Raw genomic sequence first — 24,435 nt, 5'->3', positions numbered from 1 at the left:
TCTCGCTATCCCTCTGGCCGTTTCATCGTTCTTTCGTTCTTTTTTTTTTTCTATTTTTTTCTTTTTCAAGCGAGTCACGCTCGATGCGCGCAGGAATTTGCATTTTTACCGGGTCGAGCTGAGTTCGATGCAAATTTCGGGTAAATTTTTCCCCATCACCTCCCCCCTAAAGCGGTCATGTTCCGCTAATCCACACGTTCGGTTCGGAAAATAGTCACCACGGCACGCGGAGTAGCTTATGGCATGCCCGCTGGTGGTTTATTTAAAACATCTACGCGGTTTTTGTTAACCATACATTTCCGCGCACGAATTCATATCATGAACTGCACACTTTTTTGACGCATGGGAGACTGACGTTGCTATCCGTCTCGCTCTCTCGCGCAAGCTCTCTCTATCTCTCTTTCTCTCTCTCTATTTTTTTTTCGTTGTTTTTATTTTTACCGAGCCTGTTCTCTTTTTTATATTTTTCGTTTTGTTCCTCGCTTTTTGGTTAACGATGGTAATAACGCGCACGTTCACGTGCAGGCTTTAACGAATGCTCCAATCGCGAACACAACGCGTGCCGATTTCTCGTGCGTCGATCGAGAGACAAACAGAGAAACAGAAAAAGAGAATCCGGTTCTTTCGAAAATTATACGGATTTCAGGACGGAGCCCGTTAGGCACGCTCGAATTATTTCGATGATACACGACTCGGCATTTCGCGAATATTTATGCGTACCGCCAGTGTTCTTATACGGCCATAATTCAGATGCCATTAGATTTTCACCTCGCAACGTTTCATTTGGAAACACAATTTTCCATTTAGCACTTCCGCAAAACCGGCAAAATTTATTCGCGCTCGCGCTATTCCTTGTTCTATATCATCATTAATTTAACGTGGAACTTCGTTTTGCTTTCCGCGCGTTTGCTTCTCTCTCACTCTCTCGTACTTTTTCTCTTACTATCTTTATCCCTTTCTCTCTCAATAGCACATGAATACCTACCTCTTTCTCTTTCCCATTCTTTCAGCGCGATATACGTCTATCTTCATAAGTATTCACAGATAATGTGCGCAAAACAGAGCTAATTAACATTGATTATAAACAATTCAATGAGACAATTTTTTAATATCTAATAAGGCTATTTCTTCTCTTAATCAAAATCAATAACATATATTTATTTCATTATATTATAGATATTACTTGCTTAAGAACACGTATGAAAGACTAAAAAGTTACATCCCGTGGATTTTTAAAGAAAAATCATTTTCAAGACTCGACACATTGACAGGAAACTTCCCATAAAACATGTGTTACATGTCGACTATGCTCGTTGACCGACGAGAGAAAAAGTCAAGGAAGAAGGCGTTAGAAATAAGGAGCATACTCGAGCACTCTTCACGGTATAATCTTTACGGTTCCCATAAACTCGCTTTTTCATATCGTTCGCGGGCTCTTTACTAGAGACGCCATCATCCTTTCTAGAGCTTTCCTATCTCTTTCTTTTTGTCTCCTTCTTCACACGGGGCTTCTTTTCTACGTGTCAAGACGACAAAATAATTTTCCTTTCCGTTTTAGAAAAAGTGTACATTAAAACACGAAACAGGTAGATAGATAGATAGATACAGAGATAGATAGAAAGAGAGAGAGAGAGAGAGAGAGAGAGAGAGAGAAAGAGAGAAAGAGAGAGAGGGGGAGAGAGAGAAAGAGGGGAGAGAGAGAGAAAGAGGGGAGAGAAAAAGAGAAAGAAAGAGGAAATTCTGCATTTTAAAATTACCTCTCCTGCTATCTGGACATGCAGATATACACCGACGTGATTCATTCCTCCGTTCACCCTTTCCTACTACCTCGAACCCGTAAATTTACGTTCTCTTCGTCGTCGTCGTTTCTCGACGTTGACCTCCTGAGTTGAACAGCCACGACACCTAAGCGTAAATTCTATCCTCCTTTCTTTCCAAGCTCTCTGCTATAATAGTACTATCTCATCGTTGCCATCTCGTGTAAACGTCTTCGGAAATAAGAAAAGAGAAAGGAGGAGGAAAGGATCCTCTTCTCTTCTTATCGTCGATGCGAGCCCGGAAAATCCGTTAATATCTTCGGAGAAATCGTTATTCGCTTCCGCTCAAACGGATGAAAGGTCCGTACTTACTTCTCTAGGTAATTAAATACGAAGCTTGGTTATGTTGTGTATAACAAATAAGAGAAAAGAGAGAGAGAGAGAGAGAGAGAGAAAGGTCAGTTGTTAATTTAATACTTTTTTGCATCTTCTCTCTCTCCTTCTTCCTCTCTCCCCCACTCTCTCTCTCTCTCTCTCTTTCTCTCTTTCTCTTTTTCTTTCTTTCTAACGAAAAAACTGTTCATTCTTATTCGATGAACTAGTAAAAAGAATATTTCCTCTGAAAAGTGATATGCAATAATGCTCAACAATAGAGCATACTTATTTTAATATTTTCTCGTAGGAATGAAGAGTGGAAGTGAAGCAGAAAAGGTTGAAAAAACGTGAAAAATCGACGACGTCGAAAGAGTCGAGCGAGCATTATACGAGCTGTTTTTTCAAAAAAGCACTGTTCTTTCGACCGCGCTCGGAATGCACGGTCATGTGAAAACGGGAGAAAACGATACGCGGATATGCAGAAAGAGAGAGAGATAGAGAGAGAAAGAGATAGATAGATAGAGAAAGAGAGAGAGAGAGAGAGAGAGACAAAGAGAGAGAGAGAGAGACAAAGAGAGAGAGAGAGAGAGAGAGAGAGAGAGAGAAAGAGAGATAGGGATTTCATCACGGGATTCGAATTTGCGGTGCGTTTAACGAGTGCCGTAAAACGATAGAATGCTAAATCGTCGGGCATGTAGGACATGTATTCCGAGTCCGCCGTTGTCGGACAAAGAGAGAAAGACCGAATGAGAAAGAAGAGGGAGAGAGAGAGATAGAGAGAAAGAGAGAGAGAGAGAGAGAGAGAAGAGGAAAGCTTTCAAGGGGTAGAATCGTCGAGGGTGCGTTGTTGCATAAAGGGGTGTTGCATTCGGCGAAAGAGGGGTCAGCTTATTCGCGACACCTGAGTTATCACACACCAGGGATCGCAGTGATTCTCCCGGCCTTGCGGATATTTCGCGTTTACGTTTCGCGTTTACGTTACTCGTATATCGTTCGTTCGATGCCTTGCGTAAAAGGGACAACCCCTGATGCTATCCATCCTACGGGAACTCTTAGCGTAGCACGATGCTTCGTCCATTTCCTGTGCACATCTCCTCTTTCTCTTTTTCTCTCTCGACCGTTCCTTTTTCGAGAAATAACGGAAGAGACGGAAGAGCGTGATGGGATGTAAATAAACGCCTACGCCAGTCGTCCTTTTTAAAGCGAAATCGAAGGGAATAAAAAAGCCAATGTCGCGCTTACGATTCATTCGATTGTTTCCCGATTCGATTCTTTGAACTTTTCAACGATCGTTCCAATTGTCATACTGATATCGAATTATTAAGCAAGTTAGAAAATTAATCGTATATATATATATATATATATATATATATAATTTAGATTTGCTGATAATATACGATAAATATATCGATATAAATAAGTTTAAATTCATGCTACCTAGATATTTAGTTTTTCTCGAAGCAATCAGGGAAAAATGTCGATTCAGATTTCTAGTTTTAGATCGACATTGGATGCCACCGTTATCGAAGTCCTTCTGTAAATGTCATTTGGAACGTACGCTTGCGAACAATCCGTCACATCTGTACATCCCTTCTATCACCCCTTTTCACTCTCTCCCTCTCTCCCTCTCTCCCTCGCTCCCTCTCTCCCTCCCTCTTTCTCCGTTGAACGTGTGCGTCGAAATCTTCGGTTCGTAGGCGCGCGTATGCAGCGGGTTGCATTAACTTGATTAAAGCTCGTATCGTTCCATCAACCGAACACGCCGATGGGCGCACGTGAAAATAATCCTTAAAGCTATTCCGTAGCGCTCGGAAATAATGAATTTTTCTCGTCGAGATTTCCTTTGTAACATTGCACTCGGCATACTGTACGTATCGTCCGTGACTAAAAATTGCACAACTGTCTGATTGTTTTCCAGGATAAAAGGTAGAGCGCGAACGTAATCATACCTTATGTTTTTTTAATATCTTCTTCTGTTACCATCCCCACTACCACTACCACCACCATCACCATTACCACTATCACCAGCAGTACCACCATCATTGTCAGCATTATCAGAAAGCTCACAGAATAGCATCTATGCGTTTATCACCATTTGTGTATATTCTGAATTGTACGCGAGATACGAGGAGCATATAAAAATCCTTCTCTTTTCTCCACATAAATCGCATATAATCCTTACCCCTACTTCCGAACAATCTTCAGTTTCTTTTTTTTCTCTCTCTCTCTCCTCTCTCTTTCATTTTCTCTCATGTCTTTTTTCTCTTTGCCGTATGATACACGGATATTACTGCTTTCTAGAGAGACTGAGTCTAGAAATAAAAATTCAGAAAATGTCTCTTTGATATTAATTAATGCGCGTCAAGCAAACGACGTTGCTCATCTTTTTTTCTCTTGTTTACTTCATTGTAATTTTGCAATATCTAAATAATCCTCTATATCATAACGACCAAATAATATGAAAGAGAGAAAGAGAGAGAGAGAGAGAGAGAGAGAGAGAGAGAGAAAGGTTGATATATATTATTATATATGTATATAATACATTTCTGAAAGATTACTTTGGGAAGCCGATCATACAGAGTAGGAAAGTCAAAGCGAGAAATTGAAACTATCAGAATGTCATTCTCAACTATGAAGAGAGTAGTATATATATACGTTTCAAATGAGAAGCGATCATTCGCCTTTGAATAGTTTCTATTACCAATTAGTGACTGTCGGTCATAGAAGCACATAGATACGTCAAGTACATTCAAATTTGAACGCAACAATCACATGTAGCAGGATTTGACAGATCTTCAGTACGATACTATGCTTTATGATATTAATTACAATGATGTCTATTATAACTGCATCATTATTAAGAACGGATAAATTAAAAATCTTCAAATATTTTTTTCAGACAATCGTCTAAATAAATAATGACGATAGTGTATTTGATTGATAAGCTTTGATAAAATATAGAAATATTTCTGAGGACAAAAATCGTTTTCTTTTCTTCATCACTTTTCTTTTCTCTCTCTCTCTCTCTCTCTCTCTCTCTCTCTCTCTCTCTCTCTCTCTAACAAGGAAAGTGTGCAAAGAAAGAAAGTACGTAAAAAACCTCTGATAAATTTTGTAATGTAACGTAACGTTCTTTTATTCCTTCGCTTGGTAATAAAAGAACGTGAATTAACGATGTTAATTAAGTGCATGCATAAAAAAGATCGCCCAGTAATTTATGAAAAATGAATGAATGCAAAAGAAAGATTCTTTGATACTCTACACACGAGGCTACGAAGAAGAAACGGTGACGCACGAAGAAAGTACTTTGGATCTTTTGTAATTTATCCAGGTCCTTACCAATCGAGATAACTTCAATGAGAGAAGCATATTGTAAAGAGAAATAGAGAGAGAGAGAGAGAGAGAGAGAGAGAGAGAGAGAGAGAGAGAGATCTGTCGGGTCCGTTCTCCGAGTTCCTTCTTAATGAAGGAACTCCAACTTTCTTCGAGGCAAACAAAAGGAATCTACATTCCATCTTACACTCGTTTTACTCTTCGCAGTTTTATTTCCTATAATCGTTGACTCGATACGCGAATAAGTTTCAAAAGTACCTATGGGTTAATATCTTATTTCGTTTTTTATTTTCGATTAATTCTACTTTCTAATATTTAACTTTTGTTTTAACACATCAGCAAATTCCTCTCTCTCTCCCTCTCAATTTCTCTCTACCTCTCTTTCTCATTTCCCCTTCTTCTTCCTTTCTCTCTCCCTCTCTTTCTCATTTCCCCTTCCTCTCCCTTTCTCTCTCCCTTTCTTTCTCATTTCCCCTCTCTTTCTCTCTCTCTCTCTCTCTCTCTCTCCTTCTCTTTGACACCAGCTTTCATGTCCACAGCTTTTCCAAGCGTAGAACTACGAAAGAGACGATGGAAGGTCCCAGCGGTGAACGAGTTAATCGTCTCAACGATGTAGAGAGTGGACGAGCGACAAGTCCCATAATCCGAGATGTACATACATATATGTAACTCCTGGTGTCCTGTTCTTCTAGCTGTCAGCCGTTCTATATGATGCCGACACCCGATCTCTCGAACGTTGTAACGCTGCGATGGTGGTTTACCGATGGCGATGGCCTAGCCACAAATGCCATCGGCAGGAGGCCTTCGACGGTAACTGGACGAAACGCGATGCTCTTGCAACAACGAGCGAGAAAGCGAACGAGAATGCAAAATAGAGAGAGAGAGAGAGAGACAGGGAAAGAAAGGTAGAGAGAGAGAGACAGGGAAAGAAAGGGAGAGAGAGAGAGAGAGAGAGAGGTCTCTGGTCTCTAAAATGAGGTTTGCCGTCCATAGGCACGAGGAGGAACTGCCAGCGGGTTTTGGTACAACGTCGAGGACACAAAGAGAATACGCGATGCACTTGTCTCCTACGCCAAATCCCATTCTCTCTCGGTCCGTCGATCCTGCTCCATGTTCTCGGTTAAACGCGACGTTCACTCGCGAATCCCTGCCTAACACCACTTCGGACACCTGTGCTCTTCTTCTCTTCTCTTCTCTATCCATTTCTTTTTGTTTTTCATTTGTTCCTTCATCACCTGTCCAGTTTGTTAATTCTATTATAATTTTCATTTATATAATAAAACCTTTCATTTATATAATAAAACGTTCACAATATTATCTTCGTACAATTTGTTTAAGTTTTATTTCGTAATTATTCCATCGTTCCATTCGTTATAATAAAAAAAAAAAATCGTTATAATAAAAAAAAAAAAAAAAAAATAAAAACATTAGAGAAATTACACATTACATACCGACCACACGATTCTTATGTTTTAACAAGGATTTCGATTCTATCGTTTTCTTTCTCTCTCTCTCTCTCTCTCTCTTTCTCTCTCCCTTTGTTTTATTATTCTTATTTCTTTTTTCTTTTTTCTTTTTTCTTTTTCTTTTTTACTGTTCGCTCAGTCGAACGTTTGATAAAATAGATAGATAAAAAACCTGCGTCCAGCTTGAAAAAGGGCGGACTTGCTTTTTCGAAAAATATTTATTCGACCGTGTAAAAGTTCCCTTTCCTTTTGCACTTCGGTTTCCTTTGAAATGTTACTACTGCTTTACTATTGTCACGAAATACATCGATACAACTTTTTCCTTTTTCTCAAGCTGACAGCGATTTTTACGATTATCTTTCTAATGGTATCGTAAATATAAATCGTAATCACGTATTTTTAGATAAAATCTTTAAAACATCAAACTAAACTTTTTTTAATTTCATTTTATAAAAATATAATGGTACACATATACGTATATAAATAAGTCACGATTCAAAAGATACGATGAAAGATATTTTACTGTAATTATCCTTCCTTACGATCTCTATCATATATTATCATCAACTGGATGATGAAATTTGTAAATACCAATTGTCCGAAGGATTTGAAGGAGAAAAGAAAAGAAAGATGGAGAAAAAAGAGGGAAAGAGAGAAAAAGAAGAAGTGAAATAGACAGATAGAGAGAGAGAGAGCGAGGGGTAGAGGAGGAGAGAAATAGGGTTACGTACGACAAGTTGTATTTCGTTAATAACGATAACGGCCGTAGTAATGCATATAAACAGCAAAGGCGTGTGGCTTATGGTCTAACGGTAAACGCTTTGCCAGGGATAAACGGAATGCGCGAGTGGGACTCCCGCTGTAACCCCTTTGTGCCGAAAAGCCCCGTAAATACTCGCGCGATTATCTCCCGACGCGATTCATAATGCAGGAAAAACGATGCACGATTACGCAGTCAGCCAACGAATACCCAATCCGACTCTCTGTCTGTCTCTCTCTCTCTCTCTCTCTCTCTCACCCTCTGCCTCTCTCCCTCTCTCCCTTTCTCTCTCTACAAAATGATCTTTCTTTTCTCTCGTTCTCGTTTCCACTCACGTCGTTTCAATCTCTCTCTTCCTCTCTCTCTCTCTCTCTCTCTCTCTCTCTCTCTCTCTTTCTCCCTCCCTCCCTCTTCTCTCTCTCTCTTTCTCTTTCTATCGTACACAAATTTTCGACATCGTTTTATTTCTATCGATGATCGTATAAATGCATTCAATCGTGAAAGAGGTAATTCGTTGGGAGGTAAAGCCATCTATTTAAAACAACAACCAATGAAATATTTTCGTCTACAATTATACGTTGTTATTTGAAATGAAAAATTGTACAAAAGAATTTTTTTGATTCAATAGTATCGGTTTGTAATTATAAAAGAGTAATATGTACCATCTATAATAATTATGACGGTACGCAGCTTTTTTGTTTTTTCTTCTTTTTGTTCCTTCTTTACTGTCAAAAACCAAGTTTATACTCAATAGAAGTTTAAAAGAGAGTTGGAATTATCACAGGAAATACCGAATATCTCTTGCAATTGGTGAATATGTTTTCTATTGCGTTAAATGCATGGGCGTATAATTAATGGCTTAATTATTAATTATTAATTTTCATTTCGATAACCTTTAATCGATATACCGTAAAATTAGTTTGCGAATGTTGCATGTTTTCAACAGAGAACTAAGGGAGTATGGGATAACGAGTATGTTTTCTAAAACATACGTATCTTCCGTGCTCGTTAATACGAAGATTGAATGCGCAAACATTATTTCGGAAGTTTGGATATATTGTAAAGCTTTCTAACAATTGTTATTGTAAAGCAATAATCAGCGTAGTGTAAATTCTAGTTACACGAGATACCATGTATACTTGTAGAATATAGCAAGTAAATGTTATTGTCTTTGTCTTTGTCTACCTGTCTCTGTCTCTGTCTCTGTCTTTGTCTCTCTCTCTCTCTCTCTCTCTCTCTCTCTCTCTCTCTCTTTCTCTCTCTCTCTCTCTTCCTCAAATACCGCGAAACATCTGATACCTAGGGATACGAATTACAGCAAATTGTGTACTACTTCGATGCATGATACAGTAACATGACGTACACATCAATCGATAGCTTCTCGTATAATCGGTTCGCCCTGAGAAAATTACACCCACGATGGAATAGTTACAAATCCTCTATAGTTCCATAACATTCAATTAAATGAGTAATTAGAGGCTTGTTATCAAACAAGTCTAATTAATTGAATGGAAGAATTTAAAAAATTAAAAAAGTATTTAGTAAATACGATCGAAACTATTAGATCTCGCTAAAGTAACATTTTCTTAAATGAAAATAACTAATTTAATTTTCTATCGGACGTCGTTAAAGATGAATATTCGGATATGAGAACTCGCAACATATGCGTCAGTTTAAAACGCAAATTTATAATCTCCACTTTCCTCGAGGCAGCCGTTAACAAACCACAATCCGTGGCATGCTCGTTGTCGACCCAGGTAGTAACTTTACTAAAAAGAAATAAAAGAAAAACAGGAAGGGAGAGAAGAAAAATAACGAGAGGGGCTAACAAAATGCGACGAAAGGGAGGAAAAAAGAGAAAGAGAAAGAGCGAGAGAGAGAGAGAGAGAGAGAGAGAGAGAGAGAGAGTAAAAGCTGGAAATGGAGACAATGGCAAGCGGCACACTGTCGCCCTTGGTCAACGTATCCTGGCGTTAAATTTCCTGGCCTATACATCGTGATGCTCTCTCTCCCTCTTTCTCTCTTTCTTTCTCTCTCTCTCTTTCTCTCTCTCTCTCTTTTCCTATTTCATAAAGTAACTTACAACTCCGCGACTAGCGAATCGCCCGGAACTAGGACAATTTCATACTATGTTGTCCTGCAAGGAGTTGTTACGGAGAAAGGGATTTCCTCCTTTACAATATCGCTAGAATTCTTCAGAGATTCTCTTTAGTCGATTAGCTACGAAACAGAGAACAAAGACAATTGCTCTAAAATGTATATACACACACATATAAATATTCCTTATTGCCTATTAACGTTAACGGAATGATATCGAAATTATTTTTAACACATTAAATACTCTGATTACTGGTTACTGATAACATTTCAAACTTTTATCCTATGCTATTCCATAGACACAAAATTATTCTCTTAAATACATGATCTATATTACGTATAATAATTACGTATAAAATATGTAACACGGTAGAATAAACTGTACACTTGTTCGAAAGCTGCTACTATAGTTTCACTTTCAGTCGAGTAAATTCCAAACGTATACATACTCGAACATACATACATGCATGCATTCGTACATAGATGTATGCACGCATTTTCCACGTAGACGATTGCGGGACGCAGCTTTGCAGTTGCGGGATGCGCGCAGGTGCACCAATGTCGGAGTTTACTAGCAGTCTCTCGCGGAAAAGTAAAACATACCCTCGTTCCAGTTGCGGCCACTGCACACCGATACACCTTTCTCTCTCTCTCTCTCTCTCTTTCTCTTTTTCTTTCTCTCTATCGCTATCTCTCGCTTTTTCTTTCTCTCCTGTTCATCGCAAGGATAGAAGGGTGGCTGGTCGAACGATGGAAAAAGAAGTACCCGCCTTCTCTAGAGGAAGAGTGGATGACGATGGTGCTGCTCGTGTGGAGCGTAGTTCCTGGCCATATTTACAGAGAGAATAGGGGGAGATACGGTTTTAGTTTTGCATTTGTCGGAAGAGGAGGAACACGGAGGTCGAAGCGGTCGAAGAAGCGGAACTGGAGAGTACGATGGAAAGGGTGAGGAGAGGGATAGAGATAGAGAGATAAAGATAGAAGCATGTTGGATGGAAAGCCAACTTGCTAGAAAAGAGTGTATATGTGTGCATAAGAGAGAGAGAGAGAGAGAGAGAGAGAGAGAGAGAGAGAGAAGGGATGGGCGTAAGAGAAACGTCGGGATCGGGTCCCATGTGCCTGTCACGGTTTTACAAGTCCATAAAAAGAGGAATTTCAGACTGAGTTAAATATTGCCACCGGCTCTCACTGAATTTCAAGTACGCACACGCGTTCGACCCCCAACATACATACATGTACATTCGTGTACGCTCGTACACTCGTTACATGTACCTCCAGATAGATATGTACGTACATTATGGGGATCTCGAGGACTACATGCGTTTTTTTTTACGCGTATCGAGAGGAAAAAGAAAAGAGGGAAAGGATCGGATCCGATACTTTACATTTATGCTATCCTTGCGTCTTTTCGACTCACGAAAAGAATACCTACTTACTGTCTCATACTCAGTATCTTTGTCTAGCGATTCGGAGTGGGATGTTACATTGAATTTACGGGAATGTGACGGCATAAACAGGATTCCTGGCTTGCACGTGCCATTTATGGTAGCGTAGCTGTTGACACTTGTTGGTACATAAGTAGTATATGTGTGTGAATACAAATCCTTTTTCAAATTTTTCCCATGGAAGAGTGAAAATCTATTATTTTAAGTAAAAATAATCTAGACTGAGATAAATCAAATCAAATGTTCTTTTTCCTTTTCTTTTCTTTTCTTTTCTTTTCTTTTTTTTTCTTTTTTTAAAAACTACAGTCTTCGAAATCTCTCTTAAAAAAAACAAGTATTATGTATCATGGTAGAACAAAAAAAAACTTACAAAGTAACGTACGCTTAATACTTAACCAGTGGCGCATCCGTTGCTACCTTTGTACGTAGACATTATTATAGAAACGCACGAGGCTATTATTCCAAGTTTTATGTCGTAGTTTGTAAAATACATAGAAGCGTATACTCTGGCAATATTTGAAACGATAAAGCGGTATCCCGGAGCGCTTGAACTTTACGAACTTGCGAATATTCATATTCTAAAGCAAAATTTTTCGGATAAACTTGCCGAAGATTTTTTTGCACTTTTAAGCTCTCCTCGTGAATCTCCTTCTAAATTTTGAAAGAAAAATAATCAATTGATTCGTTAAGTGTACTTGTCGATACACAATAATTTTTTTAACTTTTTTGAAGAAAGATCTTAATTATTTTTGATTAAGTTTTTTTCGTAATACTGACGTTAGTTTTCTCTTTAATTAACGTTAATGGATTATCCATTCATCAAAAGAACGACACGTTAAATAACCGTCAGTTAAAATGCAAATTGCATTCCAAGATTGACTGCAGTTTTATTGGCAAAGGTTGTAACATTTTTAGCTATGTACGAGTGCAGTAATCAATGTATATGTCAACGGTCGACCGTAATGAAAGTAAATTACGACGCATGACAAAAATTTGACCAGAAATGAAAAAAGTATACTGTTTTTAAACCATTGCGATTACCTGCACGCAGAGCTAATGCATTTAATATAATCGTGTTAAATGTGCGCTCGAAGCAAATACGACAAATAAATCTTTAATGAATACCAAAATGACGAAAGACTGAGATTACGCTAATAAGACGAATTAATACAGTGATCATCATGAACTTTTCTCGAAGATTTCAAAGAAACTTTCCTTCTTCTTCATAAAAGTTGATAAATATATATATTATATATATATATATATATATATATATATATATATATATATAAAGGAACAAAATACTGTAACATAGTTCTTTTATACCATACATTTAAACGAAAGAGATTAAACGAGTACGGAATAAAGGAAGAAAAAGTATCGAAAAGGAGAATCTTAAAATTGAATGTACTCACTGCTGGTGTCCTGCTTCGGTTGGTTGCCCGGCGATGTCGCCCAGTTAACTTTCATTTCCTGTAACATTCGAAAGGAGAAAAAGTTCTTTAGTCGTACGTGCTTTCGGATTAAAAATAAAAGGAAGGTTTAATTCGCAAAACGGGAAACGAGAAGAGAGAACGAAATGAAATAAATGGAATTTCTTTTTGTAGATATATTTTCTTCGCAATTTTCGAGATATATCGATTCTTTCGACTCACCGACTATAACATCAAGAGCATATTTATTCATATTTATTCAGACTTTTCTTGAACGTGAAAGTGTTTCTGTCCAGTGGTGATACTGCTACTGTCAAGGAGGTTCATACTTTTAAATTCGAGTGTGGATACGCGCCAATGCGGAAGTGCTTCTTTCTCCGCACTATCCCTGTAGAGGATAGCAGTCGGCGTCGGCCACCGGAAATGGGACGTGTCGGCTATCGTCGGTTCTTAACAGACGCCGTAAAACGGATTCTTTATGCGACGTTCTATATATACGATTTCTCCTTTTGCTGTCCAAGATATTTCGATAGATAGTAAAAGTCATTTTTGCTGAAATTGTAAGCACTCTTAAAGAGAGGGAAAAGAAGGGAGAAGAAAGGAAGAGAGAGAGAGAGAGAGAGAGAGAGAGAAGGAGAAATGGTAGTATTAAAATGCGAGGAGTTAAGGGAACGAAAGAACTTTTTGCTTTTATTGCCGTGAAAGAGCGTGAAAAATGAACGATTAATTCTATAGTTCAACTTTCTCTTATACGAATAACCTTCATTTTTCGAATTTACATTTGGTTACGGAATCGTTCGGATCGCTCGTCGAACATTTTGTGCCTTGTCTAAATTTTTCTCTTTGATTTTCGATTTGCTTTGCATTCGATATAATAAAACAAGGAAAATAATCGTACATAAATGATGGTAATTGGTCGAATGATAACGACGATATCGAGAGCATTGTATAATGTCACATAATGGATATGTAATTGCTACGAACGTAGAATATCTTCCGGGCTATTAGTGCTCATTTGAATAATACAGATAACACATGCATTAACAATAGTAAGAGTTTACGTGGAGAAACGATGGTTACAAACAAAAACGTGATATTGTTTTGGAATGACGAAATGCGAAATTAAAAATTGCTGACAGTTACACTAATTGCGCGTAGTAAGTAGAAAGGAAGAAAACGGTGGAAGAGGATTAAAGGGGCAAACAGAGAGGGAAAGATAGCAAAAAAAAAAAAAAAGAAAAGAGAAAAAGTAAATAATGAAAAAATGGCGCGAACAGCATAGACGACATTCTGTTCGTATCAGTATGAGCTTAATTCGGTACACGACACACCGTGGTGGTGCTGATATTGAATCGTTACTTTTCATTTCCCTTGGACGTTGCCATGGTCCTCGTCGACGTTGCTATTTCCTCTGCAACGTTTGGCCATATACTGAATACGATACCTATCCGTTTCGGTCTGTTTCTAAATTTTGGTTTCTAATTAACACCGTTTCGCAAGAACTCCGATGTCCATCGAGAGACCACGAGATACGCAAAATACTCTCCGATCCTCATCCGTTCGAATTCTAAAGTTAAAAGTAATAGAATGTGAACAGCGGTCGAGACTAAATTTGGAATTAAAATTAAAATCGATCCGTAGATGGTTTCTAAATTTAGCCAATTTCGTAAGGACTCCAATGTCCAACGAAGGTCCATGGAATACATGAAATTTCTGTCGATAGTAGTCAATTTCAAGAAGATAAATTCGACAATAACGAAGAAAACGTAACGTAGCTAAATAACAAAATTATTATTATTATTATACGTGCTATCCTCAAATACGCATAGACGGATGAAGATTAAACGGTATGTATCTAAACAATAATGTTGGCTTTAAGATGTATTGGTTCGTAAACAAGTTGTACATAATTAGAGGATATACCAGCGTAATTGCAGCGTCCTGCAAACGATGTGTTCGACGCGTTTGCTTGTTGAACGTCGCTCAGACACTCGAAGAGATTACCAAATGGAGATGGATAATGGGGTAACTTAGAGTGTGTCAATCTTGAATGAATCAAGAACACTGATCCGAGGATTTGCAATTAATCGATGTAATTCTCGTAAATTCGTTGTATGTAGCATTTCGTAACTTGTTTTATAATTCATAGGACGCATCTTTAATCAGTGATTTGGAACGTCGAGTGATAATCTCATCGAATAATTTAAATCTCACCGACGATCTCTCATTCGTTGCCAGTTATAATCGACATTTATAATCGGCTTCGAGTTTGGGCCGATCCGATTTCGAACGAGAGCTACTTAAATTACGTCTCGGGGCGTAAAGCCAAACGCACTTTTCACGAATTTCGCGAATGCAATCGCATAGTATTCGTGGGGGCACGAATGCTAACCACTCACGATGGTTGGCTCTCGTTTCCCACTACCACTCTCACTCCCTCCCAAAATCGATACGTTCGATGATAATTGAACCGAATTATGGCGAAACGCGCGAGAGTGGTGGCAAAATAGTCTGCCAACGAGAAGTGGAGCTCGATAAAGCGTTTATGCCGAGGCTTTGTTCGATTATTGATGCACCGCGGATCATAAAATGCTGTAGAATGGTCATTGAAATATATCGATGGAATGCCACAATTAAACGAATGCGTTAAAAATCGGAAAATTTTTTTTCTCGTATTACAGTTGATCGAACTCGCCTTGTCTCTATATACATGTAATGTCGCTCATGAATAACATCCACATGTTGTAATATTGGAGTTTAAAAAAAAAAAAACGAAAGAAAAAGAAAACAAAAAAAAATGAAAAAGTAAAAAAAATAATCGATCGAACGAACAAAGGGAATATAATCCTAACAATGGAAAATGATTTTTCGGGGTCATTTAATTCTACCGAGAAGGATTACGTTCCCATACGATGCCGCCAACAAAACGGCTAGTACGAATTTTAACGGTAAACGATTTGTCTTGTACAAGGTGTTCCCACCAATGCGTTTCCATTTAATCTCCTTTGGGAAAGTCAAAAAGTAGAGCTAGACAAATTTAGTATATCGAGATGAAAAAAGATAGATTTTTTCTATCATATTTTTGTGAAAAATCATTTGACCAGAGGTGGATATATAGAATGAAGAAAAAGAGGGAAGTGGGTAGTTTCTTTCACAGGATAGTAACGTTAAGTAAAGTCTGGAGAAAAGGAAGGCGGAGAAAGGATAAGGAATACGAAGCGAGGAATAAGTAAGTAAGCGGGTGACTACGTAAGTAAGGGAAGCAAGTAAGTCCAGTAAGTAAGTAAGTTAGGATAGAAGGAGGTGGGTGGGTGAGGGGAAGTAGTGTAGTGGGCAAAAGGTGGTAACGCTCACAGAGAGCACGCGTGGGGCAAACGCGCGGAGCTAACGACGGGCCCGCAGTGTGTCTGCAGCAATTTGCAACTTTTAATAGTTAGCCCAGGTTTGCACGCCGAGGTCGTCCGCCGTTGCCCAGAGCCCGTTGTTTTATAGTTTATATGGCGGAGACGAGGGAAGCAAAGCAACTTTATATGTCGTAGTTTTCAACGGTTAATGCACACGCGCCTTATGCCCTCGAATCCAAGCCCTGCTATATTTATATATTAAAGAGTTAAGTTTCCGGAAGCGCCTTCTCGCGGTATTATTCTATGTGTATTTTCAAACTTTCATTTTAAATAACGCTTCTCTATCCGTACTATACGAACACGTTATAATGCGACCACACGATTTATTTACGACTATTCCAAACGATATTCCGAGTTCCGAGAGATATCTTCTGATCGCCGACGCGATTTTATCCCAACGCTCCGTCCTTAATGGCCGACTATGCTGTTGCTTCGCTCTATGGATATAGATACCTATCTCTCTCTATCCTCCTTCTTTCATTTCTACACAAGGAACCTCTATACCGAACCTTTACGCCGAACCTCTATATTCCTCCTTCTCTTCTTTCTCCTTCCATTTCTACACGATGAGCCTCTACACCGAACGTTAGCCGTCGTTTCGAACACTTTCGTTATGACGAACGAGAAGTCTCTTTTTGATAGCCACAACGAAATTATATTTTCCGCTTTATATACAAGCCTAGCTTTACGAGCGGAACATCGTTTCCCAAGGTATCTCGAGCTCGTTCAATATTTTCTATATACCTATTGAATCCCACAAGAAACTGCAACGTCCTCCTTCCTTCTTGTTAACTATCGAATATTATCGTGAATGAAAAAAATCGAACTTACTTTCTATATTATGTTGTCTCTATTTAAAAGCGGAATCTTACGAACGATATAATTGTAATGTCAATTATTTAGAAAAGCCTACAGTGCTTTCTTGTCTTCCAATGAAATGGTTTCTTACTCGTTCGATGCAGACGACACTATCGAGACTCCAATCCAAAACGATAGTTGGCCGATTACATATTGCAGTCGGCGAAGGGTGAGTTATCGCAAAGCTGGCGAACACGAATTGGGAGGAGAGAAATCGGCCAGAAATTGCAAGCTGCTGCACTTTTGACCTTAGTCGGGAAGTCGCCTTGCCTGAGAAGATATTTATTGTCCTATTATCTTGATTGATGTTCTCTCTCTCTCTCTCTCTCGCTCTCTTTCTCTCTCTATTTCTCCCTTTCTCTCTCTCTCTCTCTCTCTCACTCTCTCTCTTTAACCTTTCTTTCTCCTCACTTTGGCCGGCCACCGACCAGTATCTTATATAAGTACGTTTAATGGCGCAAGGCCGTTTCGGACCACCACCAAGAGGAGACCAAAGGGGTGGTGTCAGTTCTCCACCCTCGTCGTTGACTAACGTTACGATCGTGTAGAAGTCGTTGCCTGCTTCGGTCACTTCGTGTGTGCCATATCCTGCGTTCTCTTATATCTTCTTACTTTCTAACCACATGGCGCCATTAGTCCGTACCACTACTTCCCGCCTTTCTCACCCCGACACTATAATAACTCACGGAAATGCCATACTCGGTAATTTACGGGAACGTTTACTTTCTTTGCTCGCGTGAGCTCACCGGAGGCCTAGCCCATTTCGGGAAATTACGAAAGGACCGCTTTTACGTGTTTGTCCGGCTTTGGGATGTGTTTGTGAAATATCGACAGGAGCTCCCAAAATCACTAGTAATTTATATCAATATTATTATTATTATTATTATTATTATTATTATTATTATTATTATTATCGTTATCGTTATTATTATTACTACGCATTACTCGATTTAAAAGTAATTTGTAATTCTTCTTAATATTATTTATTAATTATATTGTACTTATACAATTAAACTTAATATTATTATATACTTATATAATTATATTTAATATCATTATGTATTTATATAAATATACTTAATATTACTGTACGTATATGTGAATGATTACTAATCTTTCGTATCTAATTGAGAAACAATTGTATAATTATTATCTGTTTTAACGAAACAATCGCATTTTAACATGCACGAAATATGTATTGCAGCACATGAGTGCGGTCCATCCGAAATGTAAACTCCGTGTCCCTTCTTTTTTTTACGCTCGCGACAGTACTGACCAACCCGTTCTCGTGCAAAACTGTAGACAGAAGTCTGGTTTTACCACTTTGAGTATTCCTAATTACATTTGCTATGCTAATACAGATGAAGTTCCCGCACCATCGACCGAGGGAAAGACGAATACGAGAGAGAGAGAGAGAGAGAGAGAGAGAGAGAAAGAGAGAGAGAAAGGGTCTATACACTGACGGCTCGGTATAATGAAACACAAATTGCGTGCTAATGCCTTTCGCTCTGAAGTCGTATGCACGACGAATTTGGTGTTACATTTCGAAATGTAAAGACCATTAATCAACGTTACTAACGAGGTTTCCTTGTACGCTGTATTAAACCTTCGCGATGCATCAATGAACGACTTGACGGATCTCACGAAGTAATCGATTGATACTAAAAAAAAAAAAGTATAGTAACAGTAACAATTTTAGTATTCACTCATTGAAAACTGGGTCAGTGTCCATCGTGTAATTGTCCATTCTATACGTAAGACCAATCGAGATACAAGTATGTAAATCATTTCGTTAAATATGTAATGAAAAATAGAAGGAACGTTCACACGCGTCTATCTTGCTTGAAGTTACACGAAGAATTGAGATTTTAAAGTAAAAACAACTTACGTCGTAGAACGTTAATACTTTATCCTGTATGTTACATAGCTTCTTTTCTACGTACATACAATGCCTATCGAATTCGTAAACAAATTAAACAGCTATAAGGTACTTTGGACGTTGAAGGGCAAAGAAAAAAAGAATACAAACAATTCTTGGTCGTTTCTTTTAAATAACCACATTGAAGAAATTTAAAGCAGTAATATTCCTTTTTATTTTCTTGTCAAACTAAGTTCAAGAGATTCTTCGTTTTAACGAAATAGATCTTTCTTCGATTTTATGCGAAAAGCAGAGTTTCGGTTTACTCCTCTCCCTTCTCCCTATCTCTCTCTCTCTCTCTCTCTCTCTCTCTCTTTCTCACACTTTGTGACTGTTTCTCTCTGTGTCTCTCGCTTCTTCTTCGATAAATGGTTAGTGGAAAGAGAAACAGCAAGCTGCAGGACGCTGGTGTATATTTGCGTGTGTGTTTGCGTCGAGAATGATGCAAGTAGCTTCTCTTACATACTATAAGGAGAAATACTCCGAGCCGTACCGCACTAACCTATGATATATGATTATACCGCATGCTCTCCGTTCGTATCTTATTATGTATCACCACACTAACATATACGAGAAAGCTCATACTCCTTACTACCACTAGCCCTCTATCTCACCCTCTTTTCGTGGGGTAGTTGCTTCTAGTCGTATTCGGCTTAGCTCGCATTGCCCAAGATTATAGTGCTTCTCGTTTGTTTCCTCTTCTCTCTCTCTCTCTCTCTCTCTCTCGTCTCTCTCTCTTTCTTACGTACACATACATACAGCTTATAAGACTGAATTCGGAGGGGATATCCGGACCGACGATGGAAGCACTCACCAATCGTCGTGCGAGTGGAAAAGATCTGCGGATATTCAATTTAGATGGGACGAGTTTAGATAGTAAAAGAGGGAAAGAAAGAGAGAGAGAGAGAGAGAGAGGGAAAAGAAAGAATAGAACAAATATGGTCACTAGCATTTTACACCCATCTCTTTTTTCTTTTATACATTTCACATTTACCGAAAACTCATTCTTGAATATGCCATTCACAGATTTCTTTTTTTCCCAACATCGTTGTTTAAAATAAATATATCTCTACAAGTATATATTTATTCGGAGAATCTATAAAACTAAGATTGTTGATCTATATACTTAACTGATCTTATAAAAAAAATACATTTCCAGAAATAACATTTCTTTTTATCATATAAAAAAAGATGAGCCTTAAAAATTGTGAGAGTTCAAATTGACTGGTACACTCTCATTTATTCCACGTATAAGCAATGTTTCGACATAGGGTTTTATGATTTATTCACATCCAACATGTCATTCGACAAATATGTCGTCAAGTCTCTTGCAGTACGAAAGCATCCTTTACGATCGAAGACCCTTTTTTCTCTTGAGCTATTTGGCCCTTTCATTTGATGGGTAGATATAAGAACAGTTACTACTCGTTCGGCGTAAGAGTGTTAGAGAATCGTCGTAAAATAGGGATACTTGTTACTTCATCAATTATTAATCATTCGTCAGGAAAAGTTACCAAATACATAAACCTTTCGTAGAAAAGAAGATATATATGAGACGCATGGGACAAAACAAACGTTTGTTTGTCCGTATATCTTAGCCCTTCTCCTTAATTTTCTTTCTCATTTTTGGAAGGGCGCCACTACAAGTGTCCTTTAAATACGGCATGCGAAAGGTCACCGACAAATATTCACCCTAAATTCCCGGCGTAGCTTTTTCTCTAAATAATGAAGAGTCAATCCTCGTAAATCGTTTCCACTTGCATGTGCCAAGGGCGCGTGTCCTCAAACGATTTTCGGTTCTACCGAATTCCAAGAACGCGAAGAGTACACGATAGTAGAGTATGGTTCGCATTAAAATTTATTTGAATCGACCTTCTTGTTCGATCTTAACAACCGATCTTAGTTCAGGATCAAATGTAGATCGTTTTACGAGAGTAATTCTTAAGATACGAAAGCAAAGGTGACAATGCGAGAGAAAGAGAAAAGGAGAAAGATTATGGTTATTTAATATTCTACTCAACTGAAAGACAAGTAACGTAACGATCTTGTCGAGAAGTTAAAATTCTGTAAATGGTTAGGACGTTCGAGACGAGAAGTTTCTCCGAAGCAAAGAGTACTGGAGTCGTAAGAGCGGATTTTAAGGATGGCAAGGAAGAAAAAGGAAGAGAAAGAGTGGAAGGGAAGGTAAGTGTATGAGAGAGAAAGGGAAGAAAAAAGACGAATGCACAAGGACAAAAAGACGAGTGGCTCGTGCTTAAAGATAAGATCTTTTCTCGAGTGAATTTCACGCGTTCACCCCACGGTGGGCCACGTAAAACGCAGTTTACTCATAGTTGAGACGCTAGCTCGTCGACGAGCCTTGCTCCAAGCATTCCTGACAAAAAGCACGTACGCGGGTGCACATAAGAGAGAGAGAGAGAGAGAGAGAGAGAGAGAGAGAGAGAGAGAGAGAAAGAGAGAGAGAGAGAAAGAGACGCACAGAGCAGCTAAGGTTAAGCGAGAAAGCTACCTTCGAGCTTTCACCACGAGCTTTCGCTACGAGCTTATCCTAGGAGCTTCTTTACTGAGAACCATCCCCCACCATGGAATGTGCTTCACCCCCTTCAAGTGGCTCTTCGTGAAACATTCTAAATGCGTGGCTCGACCTACTCCTCTTTTGCCCTCTCGCAAATGTTTCCCGCGAGTTTTCCTTTCCTTCGTGCTTGGCTCTAATGAACGAGCGTTATGCGCGCCAACTGCATCGCCTAATTCCTTTTCCCGTGGACATTCGTCAAATATTTCATCGATGTCTCTACGCGCTTTTCCTATTTCTTGTCTTTCCATTCGTCTTGGTCAAAGTATACATCATTATTTTTCTTCTTATCTCATAAACGTACATATACATCGAAGCAAATGCATAACTGCAAAATGCGACTTCTGGTAAAATCTAAAAATACGTAGCATATATGCGAACGAAGCGTAGAAATAGCGAATTTATTCGATACTGTTTATTTCCCCACATTCCAACAAGAAGTTTCACGTGAGTAAATGTTTGCAAATTCCTCGGACGTAAGGTTCGTTCTCGCACAAATGGAATACCCGATGTACATATTTAAACACCGATCGAATGTCTACTATCCACTAAATCTTTCATTTCCCCGCCGAGCTCGGAATTCGGACTTTAAGTCCTACTTGGATCTGAATTTGGTGAGACTGCGCGCCGGTCGTTATTGAGTTTGCCTCGCGAATCGGAAATAATTGAAAAGAGAATCGAGAAATACGGCTGAAGGAGAGAAAGGCGATGTGCCAAGGTACTTCCGCCGAGGAATAATAAAGCTTCTTTGTCCTTCTTCTCAGAAAATCGAGAAACGAGTTAGGCGATCTTTTATCTTCTCTTCATCGATATGTATATTTTATTCTACATGAGATGATAAGGGGACGAAAGAAAACAGAAACAATTTATCACTGCGATGTCGTGAAACGTAGAATTCGAAATAAGTAAGGAAGGAAGGAAGTGTGAAAAAAAGAAAAGGAAAATGGAGATGAAGAAACGATTATACGCTCGATAAAAACGATATGAAGTACAATAGTATAGTGAAAAGTATCGATATTAACGCCTCGATAATGTTATAATAATTTTTAATCCTTACCGCCATCTGAATCTTTCTTACGATCACTACGATCTTGCTTTATCGAGACTATCGATTAGTATTAACGTTTTAATAACCCTACAAATCTGACATCCTACTTATTGTCAACCATCTATCTTGAAATATCGTTCTCGTATTACTTCCAATCAAATCCACATAAATTTTATTAATACACATATAAATTATATTAATGTTATGTTTCATTTCATGACATACCTACAAATAAAATGCTTTGAACATTAACATTATTAATTTATAATATATTTTTTTGTTGTATTAATTTATAATATAACAAAAAAAAAAAAAAGAAAGAAAAACACATCCAACGAAATAAGAATACTTTTGACGAAGAAGTTCATAAAGCGTAGGGTGAAACTAACAAGTTGAAAGTAATTTCTGTAGAATGTGATTAAATAAGATAGTTTCCTCTACGAACGGGGAGTACGTAATAATAGTATAAATTCGTTCGATATCGCGATATTAGCATGCGAATGAGATTCAGGAAACGTGCTCGACGTCGGTTCACGAACTTCGTTTCCCTTCTTCCCTCCATTTCTCTCTCTCTCTCTCTCTCTCTCTCTCTCTCTTTCTCTTTCTCTTGGAAGCTTTAAGAGTAACTGAAGGTAAGGCTTTAGAAGATTCTCGTGTATTTTAACGATTTTCCACGTGCCGAAAGAAAAGGATAGCAGGATGAGAAGGAAAGATGCCGACAGTAGATAACTTCCTTTGTTTCTTTCGTTCGGTGAAGCTTCGTTCTTTCTCCAAACGAAGAAGTACGAAAGAAAGAAAGGAAGGAAGGACGAAAAGAAAAAGTAGAAAGAGCTTGAAACGACAGTCCTAGGATGCTTTGACTGGCATCGCCGTCGGAACTGGTACACGGCAGTAGTCGACGAAAGAAGGTGGCGAATGCAGTGAAGCAACCGAAGAGTCAGACGAACGAATTCTTCCCGTCGATATTTAAATTCCGTACCAAGAAGACAGCGACAGGTCATGGACGTGCGCTCCGTAGACTTTGATCCTCTTGGTAATTACATTCTTTCAGTTTGAAAGTGGCAAGGCAGTGGTGGCGGTTCAACCATGCCTCCTTTACCAAAATTTCTCTCTTTCTATTTCTCTCTCTCTCTCTCTCTCTCTCTCTCTCTCCTTTTTTTTCTCTTTTTTTTTCATTTCAGACATCTATCGTATACGATCTCATAAATTTTAGACCCATTCGAGCATTTAAATTATCAATGCAAATAATATTATATCGAATTCTATCGATTTTAATGACCTGACCTGTGTTGATTAAAATAATATATATATATACATATATATATATATATATATATATATATATATATATATATTATTGCAATAGATTCTACTTGTACGGGCAATAATGTTTGAAATAATTTCCAAATGGAAAACACGCGATATTATTTTCCTGAAGTGGAAACAATGAAGGATGAGTTAAAAATAAAAAAAAAAAAAGGAAAAAGAAGAAAATAAAACAAAGAAATCCTCATGAAGTTTTAGTATTACAATTCGAGATGGTTGAAATAAGAAACAAGGAGCCAACGAGAATCGCAAAGTGGGGTAGAGGATCCGGAGGTAGAGAATTAAATATACTATGCGCTACGTTGAAGGTTGGAGAACGACGGAGGGCTCTTGTAAAAGAGTCCGGTAGGCAAGAGGTCTGGCGTGTCCCTAGAGGGCTGCTTTGACATCCTAGCAGTAAGTACCCGCCGCACGTTTGCCTCTTTCTATCCATGGTCTTTGTCTCTCCCTCCCTCTCTCTCTCTTTCTCTCTCTCTCTATCTATCTATCTATCTCCCTCTCTCTCTTCCTCTCTACTTGTATAAAGCAGTGCACCATACTTGTATAGGTATAGGGATGCGCACACGAACGACTATCCTTGTTCTTCTCGTTGCACCTATGAGCGTTGAGATCTCCCGAGCGACGAGGGAATCTTTGGCCTATT

At 38.5% G+C, this 24,435-nt stretch overlaps 1 protein-coding gene across 1 annotated transcript in view; it reads right to left on the bottom strand.

Moving 5' to 3' along the window:
• The window catches only part of LOC118446780 (nucleolysin TIAR), a 383,329-nt gene that overhangs the window by 203,331 nt on the left and 155,563 nt on the right, over window positions 1-24,435 (bottom strand). Inside the window, exon 3 of the mRNA XM_035877827.2 lies at window positions 12,649-12,706. Coding sequence (XP_035733720.1) covers window positions 12,649-12,706 — 58 coding nt within the window. The remainder of the gene's footprint in view (window positions 1-12,648; window positions 12,707-24,435) is intronic.

This window comes from Vespa mandarinia, chromosome 3 (genome assembly GCF_050613455.1).
Source record: "Vespa mandarinia isolate Hongniang chromosome 3, ASM5061345v1, whole genome shotgun sequence".
NCBI classification, from domain to species: Eukaryota; Metazoa; Arthropoda; class Insecta; order Hymenoptera; family Vespidae; genus Vespa; species Vespa mandarinia.
The sequence above is the reverse complement of the archived record's forward strand: the minus strand, read 5'-3'. Positions and strand labels throughout refer to the sequence as shown.